This window comes from Tiliqua scincoides, chromosome 5, assembly GCF_035046505.1.
Source record: "Tiliqua scincoides isolate rTilSci1 chromosome 5, rTilSci1.hap2, whole genome shotgun sequence".
Classification (NCBI taxonomy): Eukaryota; Metazoa; Chordata; class Lepidosauria; order Squamata; family Scincidae; genus Tiliqua; species Tiliqua scincoides.
The window spans coordinates 83952767-83970585 of NC_089825.1; the positions used below are offsets into that span (position 1 = coordinate 83952767).

The following is a 17819-nucleotide window of genomic DNA, read 5'->3' on the forward strand; positions in this document are numbered from 1 at the left end:
AGCAGCCTCCCACCACTACAGCAGACCCTTGGTCCTCAGCAGGTCTTGGGCACAGTAGCCACACACCAAACTCCAGTGTCTCCAGCAGTCCATTAGTCACAAAGTCAGTCAGAGCATCCAGGGCAGAGTCCAAAGTCAGTAAGCCAAGTCACAGTCCAAGGTCAGATTCCAAAGTCAGTCAGTCAAATCAGTCAGGGTATCAAAGTCAATAAGGCAAGTCAGTCTTCTCTCCAACCTGCACTCCTTCTCCAAACCACACCCCCCCCTTCCTGCCTCAGGTACTCCTTATATCCCTGAGGGCCCTATTGCCTTCAAGTGGCTGCAGCTGTGCAGCACACTCTGCTGGATGCCCAGGCCTTACCCTTAAAGGGGCCACTGCTGACACCACATCTACCTCCTCACTAGATCTTCCAGGATTCCAATACATATGGTGGTTATGACATCTGCTTATCTTACATGGAAACTAAAGAACTCCCCCCACCTTCCAGAGGCACCCTGCTGGAAGGAAAAAAGGACACACACTCCAGAGGTGGGGAAGAGAAGAAGCCAGAGCTGGGGGGGAAGGTGGGGGGGCAGCCACAGGCCAGCTTCTGCCCTGCCTGCCCTCCCTCACTCAGGCTGCAACCCTCTCCACACTATCCTGGGAGTAAGCCCCATTGACTACAATGGGACTTCTGAGCAGACAAGTTGGTTGGAGCTCTCAGGTTGCAGTCCTCTCCACACTTTCCTGGGAGGAAGCCTCACTGTCTACTTGTGAGTAGACCTGCACAGGAGGGGGCTGAGGCTGCAGCCCTCCACACCTTCCTGGGAGTAGCCCAGGGACTACATTGGGGCTTGTTCTCAAACAGACCTGCGCAGGCTCCCACTCACCTGTCCTTGCGCTTGGCCTTGAGCAGGCTCCAAGGCTGCCATCCCAGGCACCCTTTCCTGGGAGTAAGCTTCATCCACTGTAATGGGACTTACTACTGAGTAGACACACAGGATGTCTCCTCAGCTGTGGAGGAAAAGCCTCTCCTTGCACTGAGTGGGGACCTGCTCAAGGCTGCAAGGGCTGAGGGGAGGGCATCCTGCTGGAGAGTTGGGGAAGGGAAAAACAGGGAGCTTAAGCCTGCAGAGCGGGCAAAATTGGAAAGGGAAACCAATGCGGGGCAGGTGGGGGTGAAGGGAGAGGAGGGCAGTGAGCTCAGGGGGCGGAGGGAAGCAGCCTGCCCTCCCAACACAGGTGCCTCCTGTTACCCCCTTTGCCACTTTCACCGGGAGGAGCCGCAGCAGACAGCTGAAAGAGCCACATGCGGCTCTAGAGCCACAGGTTGCCGACCCCTGCCCTAGCCGAATATCAAGTAGCAAGAATATCAAGTAGCAAGAATATCTGCCTTGGATCTTTCAGGGGCAGTCAAGGTTGCTATGTTCACAACATCACAAACCCCTGCTCCCCGAGCACCATCACTCACCATTCAAGACAAGATTCAGGTTCTTAAAGTTCATTTAGCATATAGTGGAGAAGGTCCATGGAAAACAAACACCTTTTCTCCATAGGATCAATGATTCTGTAACTTTGCTTTCAGTTACCGTGAGGTTTTCCAGGAACGTAACCCACATGGTTAATGAGGATTGACTGTAAATGCAAGTAGTTGAAGGATCCTGTTTGGACTGCATCTTCTCCTATTTGAGTATTTAAAGACAAGCCCAGTGGTCCCCAAACTTTTCAGCGCTGTGACCCAACTTGTCCTCTCCACTGGGCCACAAAGCTATGCACCTTTTAGTGCAGCCATACCTTATTAGGAGGGACCAGAAGCCTCTTCCAGGTCATGCTGGGTTGGCAGCTCACTCTGTTTGCTTCCGCAGTCCTCAGACTGGCCCACAGAAGTGACTGGAAGCAACTTCTGATCAAACTGGAAGTTGCATCCGCAAACTGGAAGTCACTTCTGGTTGCTTCTGCAGGCTGTTCTGAACCTGCAGAAGCCAACAGAGTGGGTTGCTGATACAGAGTGACCTGGAAGAGGCCTCTGGGCTGTCCCAATAAGGTATGGCTGCACTAAAAAGGAGCAATGTCAGGCCCATTGCACAGGGGGCTGCAACCCCCAGTTTGGGAAATGGTGAACTAGCCTTTAAAAAAGCCCAGGTTCCAGTTCCTTCCTCTCACAACCAGAACTGGCTTATGGGGTTACGTTAAGCTGTCTGCCTCTTAGAGACTGAAATGTACATGGGGGGGGGGGGGGAGAGTTTCTCTGTTCTTGCTATCAGATGATATTACCCTGTTGGCAAGATTATTACGTATCGTTTGAACATTTGGAACCAGGCGACTGTCTGGAATGCAAATATGGAGCGCTTTCGCAACATCCAGTCAAGACTAGTTCTCTTTATACCTGGAGGTTTAACTCCTCTGCATTTGGCTGGATTAAGAGTTCTGTGTAACATTGAAAGTTGCACATCTCAACCACTGGCAAGGTATATTCCCTTTTCCTGGAAACAGGGCATTGCTTTGGCTGACGTGGCCTTGTTGGGCTAATTGGTGGTAAGAGGTGAAGTGCTGTATCAACACCTGAAAACAGAGCAGTCAGAAATGCAGGCCCTGCTGGGGCCTCTGCTTGCTTCCTCTGGCTGCTGTGTTGGTGTGGCTGCTACCACTGCCACCAGCTGTTACTACTTTTTAACATCATCATTTTGTGCTAAGGAAACCTGGGTTTCACCTGGACTTATTTCCCAGCATCCTGCACTATTGCCTGGCAATTGGCCTTGCTACAGATCTGTTTTGTGTACTATTGTACAAAATACTATTTTGCCATTCCTGGAAGCTCTTAGGAATGTCTCTAAAACAGTACAAAAATTGCAGGGAACTGTGGGGCAGCCCAATCCTGAATAGTGCATGCCAGCTCACCACCGGCATGCACTATTGCGAACCATTACTGCCGGCCCAACACCAGTGCGGGCCCAGCACGAGCCCGTGCTGGACCAGTGCCAGTGGAAGGCGACTATCTGCCACCCAGCGGTCTGTACAAAATGCTAGGTGGTGGAGAGGTAAGACAGGGTGTGGGGGGAGGTGTTCTGGGGCAAGTGGAAGGTGTGGCGGGGGAGGGAGTGGATGGGAGGGGACAGAGAAGGCGGCGGGTCCTACCTCCATATACTGACCCCCCTCCCAGCCCAGGAGACCCAACACAGGTCTCCCTGAATCTGTGCCCTTCAAAAGCAGAGGCAGATCCAAGGAAACTCATCCGGGCCACCTGGGGTTTACATGTGGTAAGGGAGCATGAAGTCTCTTACTCCTAGTAGCCCTGGTAGTGCTTCCCAGCCCAGCTGGATGCAGCGGCAGCCATTTTGGCACCATTGCAGCCCCCCCCTATGCTGGGAGGCATAGGATTGGGCCCCGAGTCTGTTTAAAAAAAAAAAAAAGTTTAGGGTCTTTCAACTCTGTGCTGGCAAAATAGCCAGCATAGACTTGAGTAGCCCCATTGTGGGGCCTGCGACCTTATCCAGGGGAAAGAAACAAATGTCGTGTCCCCCCCAGGAGTTGCTGGTGGCTGCCTGGTGCGCATAGGATGTAACGGCAGCCATTTTGGGATCGCTGCTCCTCTGGTACTTGGCAGCTCAGGATTGAGTTTTGTCCTCTCATACATATGTACAGCTTCTCTTAAAGGGACAACCACTAACTTCAAAGTCCTTTGAAAACACTCATATTTTATACACACAATATACCTTCTTGAGTACATGCACAGAATTTTAAAAATTGATTGGAATTGTTTATATGCATCAGCTAAGATCTAAATTCTGAGTCGGGCTTCTTTGAATGACAGATGTTTATGTAATTATCAGCAGGTAGTTTTATTGGTTAAACTTTCTCAATTGCAATGCAGATCATAAGGAAGAAGTTGGGAGAAGTTAGACTTGAACCAGGAGTGTAGTGGAGACTCCCTCCTATTTTCTCCCTTGACCCATTGCTAATACAGTTGTATTATTAGTCGATTATAGTTTTACTTTTAATCTAAGAATTATTGCTTAGGAATTTTCTGCCCTTTTAACACACCCCTGCAGTTTCTTCTTTGGGGAGACAAGGCTAGACAAAATGTTATGAAAAACACAATTACGGACTTGACATTACAGACTCTGCTGCATCTGATCTACATCACACTCACAGTCTGCAAAGGGACACATAACCCTTTGCAGACTTTCCCATGTGAACCTGTACTTTGATCTGAGTTAATTTAACTAACTGGTTTCAGCTCTGATGAAGGGGGGGGGGGAAACAGTTGAATGCCAACAAAGCTGTATTAATGAAATCCATATAACAGGCCCAAATTAGTTGCAATTTTATCATTTGTTCTTAATTTTCTTCCACCCAATCTGACATTTTTTGATGAGCCTGGCGTTACCCGAGAGCACTTCATTTATGTCTTAAATGAACCTTTTTGTATTTTTTAACAAAACGAAAAATGACGTTTCAATATACTTTGGAGAAAGACAAGATGAAACAAAACCATGCTGGAACGTGGCAATTTATGCCTTGGGTGGAGAGAAGGTTAATGAAGTTTTGATAGTAAGGATTTAAACCACCTGCAGGAGCCAAGTCCTCCCGGGGTTTCACATAAGAACACACAAGCGCAGAAAGTTACCGCAGGCGTTGTTACAGAAAATCATTTACTCCACACCCAGCTGCCAAGAACAGGTGTGTGAATCAGTGGACCAGAGGCTCCTAAAAGAAAAGAAACCCTATGCCCCATGAATGTTACATGTGACAAAACCATCACCAGGAATGCCAATTGACCACATGTCCACTTTAGAAGTTGAGGCTTTCAGAAGGTACAGACAAGCAACACTTGACCTTAACTCAGAGGGTCTGAGAAGTAATATAGAGCAGTTATGACTGTTATAACTTATGTTATGGAAAATCTTGTGTTTTCAAAACTGTTGCTCTGAAAGAACAGGAAGGCACTTGCTCACTCCCATGGTAGGTACACGGGGAAGGGCAAGAGTAACAGCTTCTTAACTAGATTTCTAGAAGGTTTTCTAGATGTGATCTGCGTACACCCAGAATCCAACTGTTGGGCTGCACACAGGCTTACAAAGAATTTGCAGATAGAGAATGCTTTCCTGTGGCTTACATTCTATGTATCTTTCAACCATTTCTACTCAAAGCCCTTACACTCCAATCTTGTTTCCCAAATTTCATGCCAAATTTCACACACATTTGCAGCCACTAGTGCATAAATTCAATCTTAATCTTGCAATGTCAATTAATCTATTGAAGATTTCTGCAGATTCGCATTGTGTTTAGGGCTGTACTGAATATTCTTCTGCTTTGATTTTAGGGGGGATTGGACAGAAACATTTCCCAGAAATCTGTTAACTTTTGAGAATAAAAACAGTTCAATAAATATGTCTACTACCATTGTTTCCCCAATCTGCAGCTACGCTGATACCATTTTTTTCCCTTCTAGCTAGTTCTGGATTACTTTCATAGGCAATCCAGTTGGTGAATGAACAACATTCTAATGTTTAAAAGACAATTGGGCTACTTGATTACATCAGTGAGGGCAAACAAAGCCAACAGCGATACAGTAAGGGAGAGCTGTGTAAATGCATACAAACATTTTCACAAGTATTGATTAAAAAAATCTTCAAAAAAGACGATGGCATCCTTCAAAATTGCTAAACATGTTCTCAAAATAAAAGGAGCAGCTTGTGGTTCAGCCATAATCATGATGCTCATCTCTGCAACACTGAACTGGCTGGATGCATCTTTAAAATATAAATGGTGACACATATCCCCATTTGGGGCCCACAGTTGCTGCTGGAAGAAATTCTGTATTTTTTTTTAAACTCTCAACAGTTCTAGTGCCCTTCTGTAGGACAGCAGAGATTTTCAACCACTGAGTTCAAGAGACAAGAACAGACTACTATAACATTTTCATTTTCTTAAAACACATTCTAGTTTATTACTCAAAAAACCATTTAAAGTAGGCAAAAGAAGTTAAAAAAATTAACCAAATACAAAACCATAACGCAAGAACAGATAAGGGGATGTTCACATAACCCAGTGCTGTCTTCACTTTAAATTATTTGGGGAGATGCCTGTGGAGGGCAGCAGCCCAGAAGCAGAATTCTCAGACAGGTTTGTGTTTTAAAAGAAAAAAAAAAGGCTAACTTTTGTGATGGTGCATCTGAAAGACTCGTTTTCATACAAATCGTTTGTACAGTGCTTTCGCAGTGTGGCATAATCTGGGAGAGGAAAGATCTGACACGTTTTGAATACATGCTTTGGATTGGGTTTTACCACACCTTTGCATCAAACAATTCAACAAAAGATCAAAGAGTTTCAGTGGGGGGAAAACCCTTCAGAGGAGGATCCCATATGACTCCCAACAGCCTCAAGATGCAAAGAGAAAAATGTGCTTGAACAAGAAATGGTGCTCCCTTATAAAGGCAAATGGGGGACACCGAGTGACATTTAGATTAAAGCTAAAGCTAAGTGACATTTAGTTTAAAGCTCAGTAAAAAAACTGGAATGTGAAATGTTACTTTTTAAATACTGAATGTCTCTCTCTAGTACAGCCAACTCTGCAGCTAATTTTGCTTTTACAGATCCTGAAAAGAAATAGATCCTAAGAGCAAAATGAAAAAGTATACCTTGCGGATGTTGTTCTTTATCCGTAGCTACCTTTTCTGTGAAATTTCTCTTTTCTGCTAATTAAGCTGTATAATGACATTATTTTAAAAAGGTCAAAAACAATGAACTTTTTTAAAAAAAGGTATTTTACAAAAGGTGACAACTGAGAAGCTTTTTGGATAAGCTGCCTGTTCTCAATGCTACAGTTTTGGATCCAGTGGCAGGAAACTTGGTTTCTCAGGAAAAATGAAGAATGGAAATTCTTCAGCACAACAGATGTGGTTTCTTGGATAATTAATTTTCTGATACGGACCTGAAGTTTGGACTATCAGTTCCAGGCACACCCCTAAATGATAAAGAAGGTGGCAGAATGAAAATTAAGGAACTTGCATTCTTACAGGACACGAGAATCACAGCTGCCAGTCTAAAACTGAGAACAGAGGAGCTTTCACAGAGATTTAGATAATTCTTCAGTTCTCCAAAACACTTCCCTGGAAAAAGGGGATCAGATCGTTATTTCTATTTTTTAAAAAAACCTATCATAAAAATAAACTTGTTTCCATGAGAGATGTGTGATGCAGCTGCTATGGATTAGGAAGCTGTGGAATGTGAGCTGGGACCTTTTTTGTGCCAACTGATCACTCTGAAGCCACCCCAGAAAATCTTGAGCCAAGGCATCACACTCGTTTTAATAAGTTAAAATGCTCAGTATCCATTTTGTGGTGACCAATACACAAAACATTACCAAGAGCAATTACATACCGCTCTTTCCCTCCTCAGAACAGCACTGTGTTAAACATGTAAAAAAGAGAGATACAGGGAAAAGAACAGACTCCACAGTTATTCTTTCTTTTCACTGTCTTCTGGAGCTACTGGATCAGCCAGGGGTTCTTCAACCATGGCACTGTTGCTTTCTGAACCGGTGTTGCTGTCGCTTGTGCCTTCCTCCGCCATGCTTTCAACTCCTTCTTGGCCGCTCTCCTTATCTTCTGGGGTAGATGTCCCTTCACCGTTCTGCTGGCTCTCAATTGTTTCTTCTGCAGGAGGCTCCTCTGTCAGGGAGACATTTCTCTTTGTCAATTAAGTTACTTGAATTCCATTAGAAAGTTTTTCAGACACAACAGCAGCCTAAACAGTTGTTCAAATACTGAAAGGCATTGTACAGAAGGTAAATAAAGCAACACTATCCTGATCTGAAAGCTGTTCATGCATAAAATATGTACCCTTTGTAAAATTCTTATGGCAATCACCAGAATGTTTTGCACTGTACTCCTAGAACCTAGGCTACATAGTAGCTATCTATATGATAGTGAAGTCATGTGGACAACTTGGTCAGCAATCACCCCTATCACAGAGACACGAAAGAGGCGTCAAATTAAAGTACCAAACACGAATTTTCAGGACCAGCAGCCAACACCATCCATCCAATCTTATCTGAGTCAAATGCAGGCTGAAACATCCCTAAGTACTTACTGCATAAAATCTGACTTTACTTACTAATACGAGCCCCTCTCTCTCTCTCTCTCTCTCTCTCTCTCATGCTATTGGCTGGACCTTAGCAGAGTCATGGAATGCACTTCAGTATTCTGAGGCTTAAGAAGTTAAACTGACACTGCTAAGGCCTAGGACAGAAGGATCAGAGAGTCGTTGGCAAGAATGTGTGCAGAAAAATGAGCAGATACTGCTGCTACTACAACACTGCTGCTAACTAATCAACAGTTACAATGAGTGTAAGAAAGGAACACACTTGAATGGGGTAACTACTGCAGTGAGAATGCATACAAAGAAAGTATTTAGAAAAGAAATCTATGGGTCTTACAAAATATTTGTTCATACAAAAATAAAATGACTTCCTGTCCTCAAGTGCTCCTGATCAAAGCAAGACAGATACAATTGGGGAGGGGGAATGAAAGAGGAATCAACAGATCAGCTGGTTTTTAATATGGCCTAGGGCATGTGTTGGGGAGGGGCTGGGAGAAGATAAGAGACATTACAATATACAAAATGACATTACAATATACTCCTGGTTGTTTCAGTTGCCAACTTGACGTCAATGCTGTCTAGTTACACCCCACCCTTCATTAAGCTGTGAGCACAAGCAGCATCTTGGAGAGGTGTAAGAACCTTCCAGGCTTGCACAAATAGTGGGAGGTCTTTCCCCATCCCATACTTTGCTTCAATCAGTGCAAACACCTGGCTATGGCCCCTTCCTACCTGTGTGAACAAAAGAAATGGGGGCAGGCCCACTATAGTCTTTTCTGGAGTCCCTGAACATGTATCCAATGAGAAAATGCAAATTGCCAGGCTAAATAAGGTTTGGTTATTCTGCCTTTCACTGGAAATGTTCACATAATTAATTCTTGGCTGGGATATGACTTTCTGCTGCTTGAGAAAAGGATCCACAAACATTAATCCCACTTAAACCAGTTGCTAATGAATTTTGCTTCATAGCAGCTCCATCAAGTTGAAACAAAGACTGGAATGACTAACTAGGGGTGAGAACTCTCTAAAGCTCACCCGCAGGCAGCAATCCTAAACACATTTACCCAGGAGTAAGCCATACTGAACTTACTTCTGAGTAGACATGCACAGGATTGCACTGTTAGTCTCTTTCTCGACTCACACAATACACTAGTTATAATTATTAAAGTAAATCTTTTCTTTTGTTACTAAAGAGGTATTATTCAAATAACACGAACACATTACTTGTGAACAGAGATACATAGATAAGTATTTGAGTTATATTACATATTAAAACTAGAGACACACAACCCTGGTTATTTTAAATCCACATGAAAATTCAGCCTTCCTTATACCTGTATCAATGGACACAGTTTAATCTCCCCTCCATTACTTCTGTGACTTTCCCAAAAGCGTCCTCTCTGACTCTGTCACCTCCCCCACACAGTGTATGGAGTACCTAATGTGGCTGCATGGGGGCTTATCCAGAGAGCTCAGTGATGATGTCATCATCACCTCTCAGCTACAGAGTGCAGAGAAGGAAGCTGTGAAGGGCTTCCTGCTGAGTCAGGGGTCTGCAACCTGCGGTTCTAGAGCCGCATGTGGCTCTTTCAGCTGTTTGCTGCAGCTCCTCCCGGTGAAAGTGGCAAAGGGAGTAACAGGAGGCACCTGTGTTGGGAGGGCAGGCTGCTTCCCTCCGCCCCCTTAGCTCACTGCCCTCCTCTCCCTTCACCCCCACCTGCCCCACATTGGTTTCCCTTTTCAATTTTGCCTGCTCTGCAGGCTTCAGCTCCCTGTTTTTCCCTTCCCCAACTCTCCAGCAGGACGCCCTCCTCCTCAGCCATTGCCAGCCCTTGCAGCCCGCCTTTCCCTGAGCAGGTCCCCACTCAGTGCAAGGAGAGGCTTTTCCTCCACAGCTGAGGAGACATCCTGTGTGTCTACTCAGTAGTAAGCCCCATTACAGTGGATGAAGCTTACTCCCAGGAAAGGGTGCCTGGAATGGCAGCCTTGGAGCCAGCTCCTATGTATGTCTACTCAGTTGTAAGCCCAATTACAGTGGATGAAGCTTACTCCCAGGAAAGGGTGCCTGGGATGGCAGCCTTGGAGTCTGCTCAAGGCCAAGCGCAAGGACGGGTGAGTGGGAGCCTGCAAAGGTCTGTTCGAGAGCAAGCCCCAATGTAGTCCCTGGGCTACTCCCAGGAAGGTGTGGAGGGCTGTAGCCTCAGCCCCCTCCTGTGCAGGTCTACTCACAAGTAAGCCCCGCTGTAGTCAGTGGGGCTTCCTCCCAGCAAGGTGTGGAGGGCTGCAGCCTCAGCCCCCTCCTATGCAGGTCTACTCACAAGTAGTCAGTGAGGCTTCCTCCCAGGAAAGTGTGGAGAGGACTGCAACCTGAGAGCTCCAACCAACTTGTCTGCTCAGAAGTCCCATTGTAGTCAATGGGGCTTACTCCCAGGATAGTGTGGAGAGGGTTGCAGCCTGAGTGAGGGAGGGCAGGCAGGGCAGAAGCTGGCCTGTGGCTGCCCCCCCAGCTCTGGCTTCCTGTCTTCCCCACCTCTGGAGTCTGTCCTTTTTTCCTTCCAGCAGGGTGCCTCTGGAAGGTGGGGGGAGTTCTTTAGTATCCATGTAAGATAAGCAGATGTCATAACCACCATATGTATTGGAATCCTGGAAGATCTGGTGAGGAGGTAGATGTGGTGTCAGCAGTGGTCCCTTTAAGGGTAAGGCCTGGGCATCCAGCAGAGTGTGCTGCACAGCTGCAGCCACTTGAAGGCAATAGGGCCCTCAGGGATATAAGGAGCACCCAAGGCAGGAAGGGGGGGTGTGGGTTGGAGAAGGAGTACAGGTTGGAGGGGAGATTGACTGGGCTTACTGACTTTGACTTGGATACCCTGACTGATTTGACTGACTGACTTTGGAATCTGACCTTGGACTGTGACTTAGCTTACTGACTTTGGACTCTGCCCTGGATACTCTGACTGACTTTGTGACTAATGGACTGCTGGAGACACTGGAGTTTGGTGTGTGGCTGCTGTGCCTAAGACCTGCTGAGGACCAAGGGTCTGCTGTAGTGGTGGGAGGCTGCTGGCAGGAGAGAGGACCTCTGCAGGTTGAATAGGTGAGCTACCCTGGAGGTGGGGTCCAGCAGGAGTGTAGGACAGAACCAAGGTCATTTGTTGGGGGAAACAAGGTGAGCTAATTTGCTTAAAGTGGGCATAATTCTCCAGGCAGAGAATGGCCTTGGAATCAGGCAAAACACCATAGAGGACCAGGCGTCTGAAAACACAAGATAAGAATGTATGACAAAACTAACTAAAAGCTACAAGAGGGGGCTACATTATAAAAATGGTACCTATAAGAGCATAAAGATAAAAAAAAACTATATATGCAGTGTTATCTTCATTTTAGATGTCAAAAGGGTTTTGTGGCTCCTGAGGTTTTTTCCCCTCTAGAAAATGGGTCCAAATGGCTCTTTGAGTGTTTAAGGTTGCCGACCCCTGCACTAGGTGGATTGCAAGCCATGCTATGTCATTAAAGGTTGTTGAAACTGATTGATTGCAAGCCAATTTCAGGTGGGTCCCCATTCATTTCAATGTGTATTTCATTTTAACATATTAGACTTGATGCTACCATGGTACATGACTGCATTTGGGGAAATTTTACAGATCTGTGCTTTTCACAGGCTACTATGCATATGCTTTTAACAATGATAGTCAATGGAACTTACTCCTGGGTACGTATGGATAGTATTGCAGCCTTTGGGATGTTGGGGCATTTTTTTTAAACAGATCAACAACTGCTTGGGAAGGTTAGGAGAGTTCTTTATTTTAAATAAATTTTTAAATAAATAAATAAATACTTATTGTAAACTTTTATTTACTTACTCAATTAATTTAATCTGATTTTGTCGTATGGAGTGTTATAAATGTGTATACCTGCGGGCTGGGCAGAAATGGGTTTAACGATGTCACTTCTGGCCACGACATCATTTCCAAGTTAATGACATCACATCTGGTGGGTCCCAATACATTGCCATTCTAAAAAGTGGGTCCCAGTGCTAAAATGTTTGAGAACCACTGGCTTAGAGGAAACAAATGCTCCCAAATGGATGCAGCTGAAAACTCTTCCTTCTTCAACTTAGGGCCCAATCCAAATTTCCAGTGCTAATGCAGTTTTAACACAGCCCCAAGACAACAAATGTTCCTTGACCTCTGTGACTGCTCCCTCAGACCTCAGGGTGCAGTACATGCCTCTGGCATGGCTGCATCAGTGCTGGAAAGTTGGATAGGACTGGGCCCCCAGTCACATGACTCCTGCTCATTCACTCACTATGTAGCTATTTTGAGAAAAGGTGAGAGCTGGTCTTGCCAAACGGTTACCTGTTTCCATGGGCATACTTCCCTCTTCTTTCTTTTCCTCACTCTTGCTGGCTACTTGCTCCTCCTCAGTGCTTGTGCTGTTCTGACTGCGCTCTGCTTGCTCTGCAGCTTCTTTCTCCCTTTCCTCTTGCCGCTTGCGGGCCTGTTCTTCGGCCTGGGCAATTTCTGCAGCTATTTTCTCCATGTCCACCTCGACCTTCAGGCTGCACAGCTAGTGATGACAGGAGAAAGCCGTGTCACTTTTGGATTCAGAGCTCTGCTCAGGCTGTTCTGCTAACAGGGCTCAAATCTTGCCTCTGCCATAAACTCACCTGGTGGTTTTATGCAATACATTCTCAGCTTCAGGGCAAAGCTACACATTGCATCAAACATACTGCTGGTCCTGGTGGTCTTGTTTTTTTTCCCTTTAAACAGCAGCCATAGAGCCCCAATCAAAATGCGGGCTCTGCCATGGGATATTTTAACCCTTTGCCCCCCCATTGCTTTCCTGATCCAATTACCCTCCTCACACAACAGAGAGCTGCAATATACCCTAGGAGGAAAGCTGGCATGACATGTACTTTGGAACTCAGCCCCACATTCGTAAGGTGGTTGACTTCAGTTTGGAACACAGGAGTAATTCTAATGACCTGACAGGGTTCAGCAGAGTGGGTTGAACCCCCATGATTAATCAATGGTTTATTAAGTTACAAAGCAAGGTGGCACACTTGGGGACTCTTAAAATAGCCAAAGTATCACTAAACAACAGTTTAGTGATGCCTTGACTGTTAAAAGACCCCAGGTGTGCAATTTTGCTTTCTAACTTAAAAATAAGTTGATGAATTACTTGCTTAAAAACTGTCTTGTGGGATCAGACCAAGATCAATCCAATGATGCTGGATGAGCCATCTTTGGCCCATTAAATTTACAAGGGTACATTCAAGCTCCACCAGCAGTGGTATAGCCCAGACATAGCTCTACCATCACAATGAGGACTAAGACTTGGGAGAAAATGTCTAGTGCACTCTGTCTTTTTTAACTATTGACTCTGTACTGATTGTGCTTTAAAACTATTACTGCTTGAGCTGGCTGTATTTTCCTCACTGTTCCTTCCCAACCTGTACAACTGGGAGGCAAATGCAATTTTTACTATAACAGATACCAGAATCCTCAATGTTCTTGCCTTCAAAAGGAACTAATCTTAGATCACTGGTAAAGCACAAGGCTTTATGTGTAAAGTTGAAGGTTCAATTGGTAATAATGTCAGGTACCAGCTCTCACTGGACTTGAGGGACCAATTGTAGAAAACAAAAAGACGTTATCGTAGCCTGTGATAACAACCCAACTCTCCCTATTCCCTGCTCTAAGTGACCAGACTTTAAGCCATATATACAAATCACTTTAAGACTGAAAAAACAGACTGGTTTCCAGGCAACACACAGAAAGGTTTTGCTGAACCATACCCTCTTCAGCTCATTGTTAAAGGATTCTGTACTCTCCAAGAATTTCCTCTTCTTATCCTGGTGCCGTTCTTCGATCTGCAGGAGCTCAGCTTCTAGTTTTCTCTGGGAAGAACAAAAATAATTTCCAGTTACAATATGAAATGAATACTTGTCATAAACACATGTTAAATCTAATTAACATGTGAAATATTATTATAATGGGGGAGGGCGATGAAGATATTGGGGTAGCTTTCCTAGTTTGCAATAAAAGCAGATGACGTCCGAAACAAGATAGAGGTCACATTTCCACAACACAAACCTATTTTATGGCTGATTAACTGGCAGAACCTCTCTTAACTCTCAGGAAATTCTACAAGTTGTGGATTTATGAAATTGCAAAACAGACAGAAGTTGCTCAATTGATAGCATCATAAGAAGGTAAGAACATAAGAACAGCCCCACTGGATCAGGCCATAGGCCCATCTAGTCCAGCTTCCTGTATCTCACAGCGGCCCACCAAATGCCCCAAGGAGCACACCAGATAACAAGAGACCTCATCCTGGTGCCCTCCCTTGCATCTGGCATTCTGACATAACCCATTTCTAAAATCAGGAGGTTGCGCATACACATCATGGCTTGTACCCCATAATGGATTTTTCCTCCAGAAACTTGTCCAATCCCCTTTTAAAGGCGATTAGGCTAGATGCCATCACCACATCCTGTGGCAAGGAGTTCCACAGACCGACCACACGCTGAGTAAAGAAATATTTTCTTTTGTCTGTCCTAACCCGCCCAACACTCAATTTGAGTGGATGTCCCCTGGTTCTGGTATTATGTGAGAGTGTAAAGAGCATCTCCCTATCCACTCTGTCCATCCCCTGCATAATTTTGTATGTCTCAATCATGTCCCCCCTCTGGCGTCTCTTTTCTAGGCTGAAGAGGCCCAAACACCGCAGCCTTTCCTCCTAAGGAAGGTGCCCCAGCCCCGTAATCATCTTAGTCGCTCTCTTTTGCACCTTTTCCATTTCCACTATGTCTTTTTTGAGATGCGGCGACCAGAACTGGACACAATACTCCAGGTGTGGCCTTACCATAGATTTGTACAACGGCATTATAATACTAGCCGTTTTGTTCTCAATACCCTTCTTAATGATCCCAAGCATAGAATTGGCCTTCACTGCCGCCGCACATTGGGTCGACACTTTCATCGACCTGTCCACCACCACCCCAAGATCTCTCTCCTGATCTGTCACAGACAGCTCAGAACCCATCAGCCTATATCTAAAGTTTTGATTTTTTGCCCCAATGTGCATGACTTTACACTTACTGACACTGAAGCGCATCTGCCATTTTGCTGCCCATTCTGCCAGTCTGGAGAGATCCTTCTGGAGCTCCTCACAATCACTTCTGGTCTTCACCACTCGGAAAAGTTTGGTGTCGTCTGCAAACTTAGCCACTTCACTGCTCAACCCTGTCTCCAGGTCATTTATGAAGAGGTTGAAAAGCACCGGTCCCAGGACAGATCCTTGGGGCACACCGCTTTTCACCTCTCTCCATTGTGAAAATTGCCCATTGACACCCACTGTCTGCTTCCTGGCCTCCAACCAGTTCTCAATCCACGAGAGGACCTGTCCTCTAATTCCCTGACTGTGGAGTTTTTTCAGTAGTCTTTGGTGAGGGACCATGTCAAACGCCTTCTGAAAGTCCAGATATATAATGTCCATGGGTTCTCCCGCATCCACATGCCTGTTGACCTTTTCAAAGAATTCTATAAGGTTTGTGAGGCAAGACTTACCCTTACAGAAGCCATGCTGACTCTCCCTCAGCAAGGCCTGTTCGTCTATGTGTTTTGAGATCCTATCTTTGATGAGGCATTCCACCATCTTACCCGGTATGGATGTTAGGCTGATCGGCCTATAGTTTCCCGGGTCCCCCCTCTTTCCCTTTTTAAAAATAGGCGTGATATTTGCTATCCTCCAATCTTCTGGCACCATGGCCGTTTTGAGGGACAAGTTGCATACCTTAGTCAAGAGGTCTGCAACTTCATTCTTCAATTCCTTAAAAACTCTTGGGTGGATGCCATCAGGGCCCGGTGACTTATTGATCTTTAATTTATCAGTGAGGTCTGAAACATCTTCTCTTTTAACCTCTATCTGACTTAAGTCCTCGGTCAGGAGGGGCCGTTCAGGCAGCGGTATCTGCCCGAGGTCTTCTGCCGTGAAGACAGATGCAAAGAACTCATTTAATTTCTCTGCCATCTCTAAGTATCCTTTTATCTCCCCTTTCCCTCCCTCACCATCCAGAGGGCCAACCGCTTCTCTGGCGGGTTTCCTGCTTCTAACATATTTGAAGAAGCTTTTATTATTCCCCTTAATGTTGCTGGCCATGCGTTCCTCATAGTCTCGCTTGGCGTCCAGTATCACCTTCTTACATTTCTTTTGCCATGATTCCAAATATTCATTTTGAGGGAAACTCTGACAATTAAACTGGTTGAGTTTTGTAGGGTAGTTATCCTCTATGTCAGCAAGGAAGTCAAGTTTATTTTTGGCACGTATTGAATGCTTTACACACAAGGTACGGGCAGCCCAATCCTGAGCTGTCTGGAGCTGCGGGACCCAGTGGCTCCACAAAGGGCTCCCGCCAGATCCAGAGCCTCCTACGTTACCGTGGGAGGTTCCTCAGGAGAAGGGGACGTTTGTCCCCCCAAGCAAAGGAAGCAGCCCTGCAATGGGACTACTCACTTTAGCGGCGACTGTTTGGTTGCCGCTGAAGTGAATGCGCTCGTGTAGGGCGAGCAGTCCTACCCGAGTGCCCTGGATCCTGCAGGGCTCTGCTCCACAGACCCGCCTCTCCCCACCCCCCAGAACGCCCCCAACCACACAACTTCGCTCACAACTGTAAAACTGTGAATTTTACTTGTGCTTCAAAGAAAAATATCTATGCTTAAATGTTAAAGTTCATATCTTCCAAATCTGTCTTCATATCAACTAAGGGTGCCCCATGTTAGCTTCATCTGCATCTAAAACACAAAGGCATGCAGGTACCCTCAGCAGCTGCTCTGCACTTGGGAAAGTTTCTTCCCCCTAAAGCAGTGATTCCTGAAGTGCAGGGAGCACAGTGGGTTGCAATTTGGGCCCTCTCATCTGCAGAGGACTGTGGAATGGGTCACTGAGCTAGGACAGGCCTCCAGAACTACCAGGAGCGTTGCAACCCACTGCAGAGGACAAGGTGGGTTGCGGTGCTGCAAAGATCCCCTGTCCTAGGGACTTGCTGGTCTGAGTGTCATTGGGTTAAATTTTGATTAAGAGGATCCAGCAGGTGTAACAGTATGAAGAAAATTAGCTGCTTTTTAAAAGCTTGGTCAACTAACTCAATCAGTTCCATATGTCTGAAGCCTAAAAATACTTATGGGCTATAGCCTGTATTTATTATTGTTATTAAGAATACTAATTATTAAGAATACTATTAAGAATATTATGAAGAACACTAATTATTCTTAAGAATACTGATATGCTATTAGTTATTAAGAATACTAATATGCTGCTCTTTATAACAAGAGTAATTCACAAAGTGGTTTACATAGTAAAATAAATCCATAAATGGCACCTTGCAGGGATTAATTAGTTAGATTTTCATTTTAACATGTGTCTACTCTGCCCCCTTAGATCTACAGAGAAATGCACAAGATGCTTTCATGGCACAATATAAAATCTACAAAAATGGGAAGCAGGATCTTTGAATGCGGGTCTAACAGTGCTGGAATAAACCAAGAACATGAAATACAGCACTAGTTCAAAGAGGAGTTCCAAGAGACGTGTCATTTAGTTCCTATTCTATTTTAAAAGAGAACATTTAGCTCGCATATTTAATAACTAGGGAAATTAACACACAAGTAAAGAAGTAGGCTTTGGCAGTTACATGTTAATGAAACATTGCAACATCTTTGTAAGAAGGAGCTCT

General features: G+C 45.2%; 1 protein-coding gene across 2 annotated transcripts in view; it reads right to left on the bottom strand.

Moving 5' to 3' along the window:
* Positions 1-5899: 5899 nt before the first annotated feature.
* Positions 5900-17819, bottom strand: part of SMARCE1 (SWI/SNF related, matrix associated, actin dependent regulator of chromatin, subfamily e, member 1) — a 46307-nt gene continuing 34387 nt past the window's right edge. For both annotated transcript variants that reach the window (XM_066628810.1, XM_066628811.1), the window contains exons 9-11: positions 13881-13982; positions 12439-12649; positions 5900-7653 (exon numbers count right to left, since the gene is read on the bottom strand). In XM_066628810.1, coding sequence (XP_066484907.1) covers positions 7442-7653; positions 12439-12649; positions 13881-13982 — 525 coding nt within the window. In that variant the 3' untranslated portion in view covers positions 5900-7441. The remainder of the gene's footprint in view (positions 7654-12438; positions 12650-13880; positions 13983-17819) is intronic.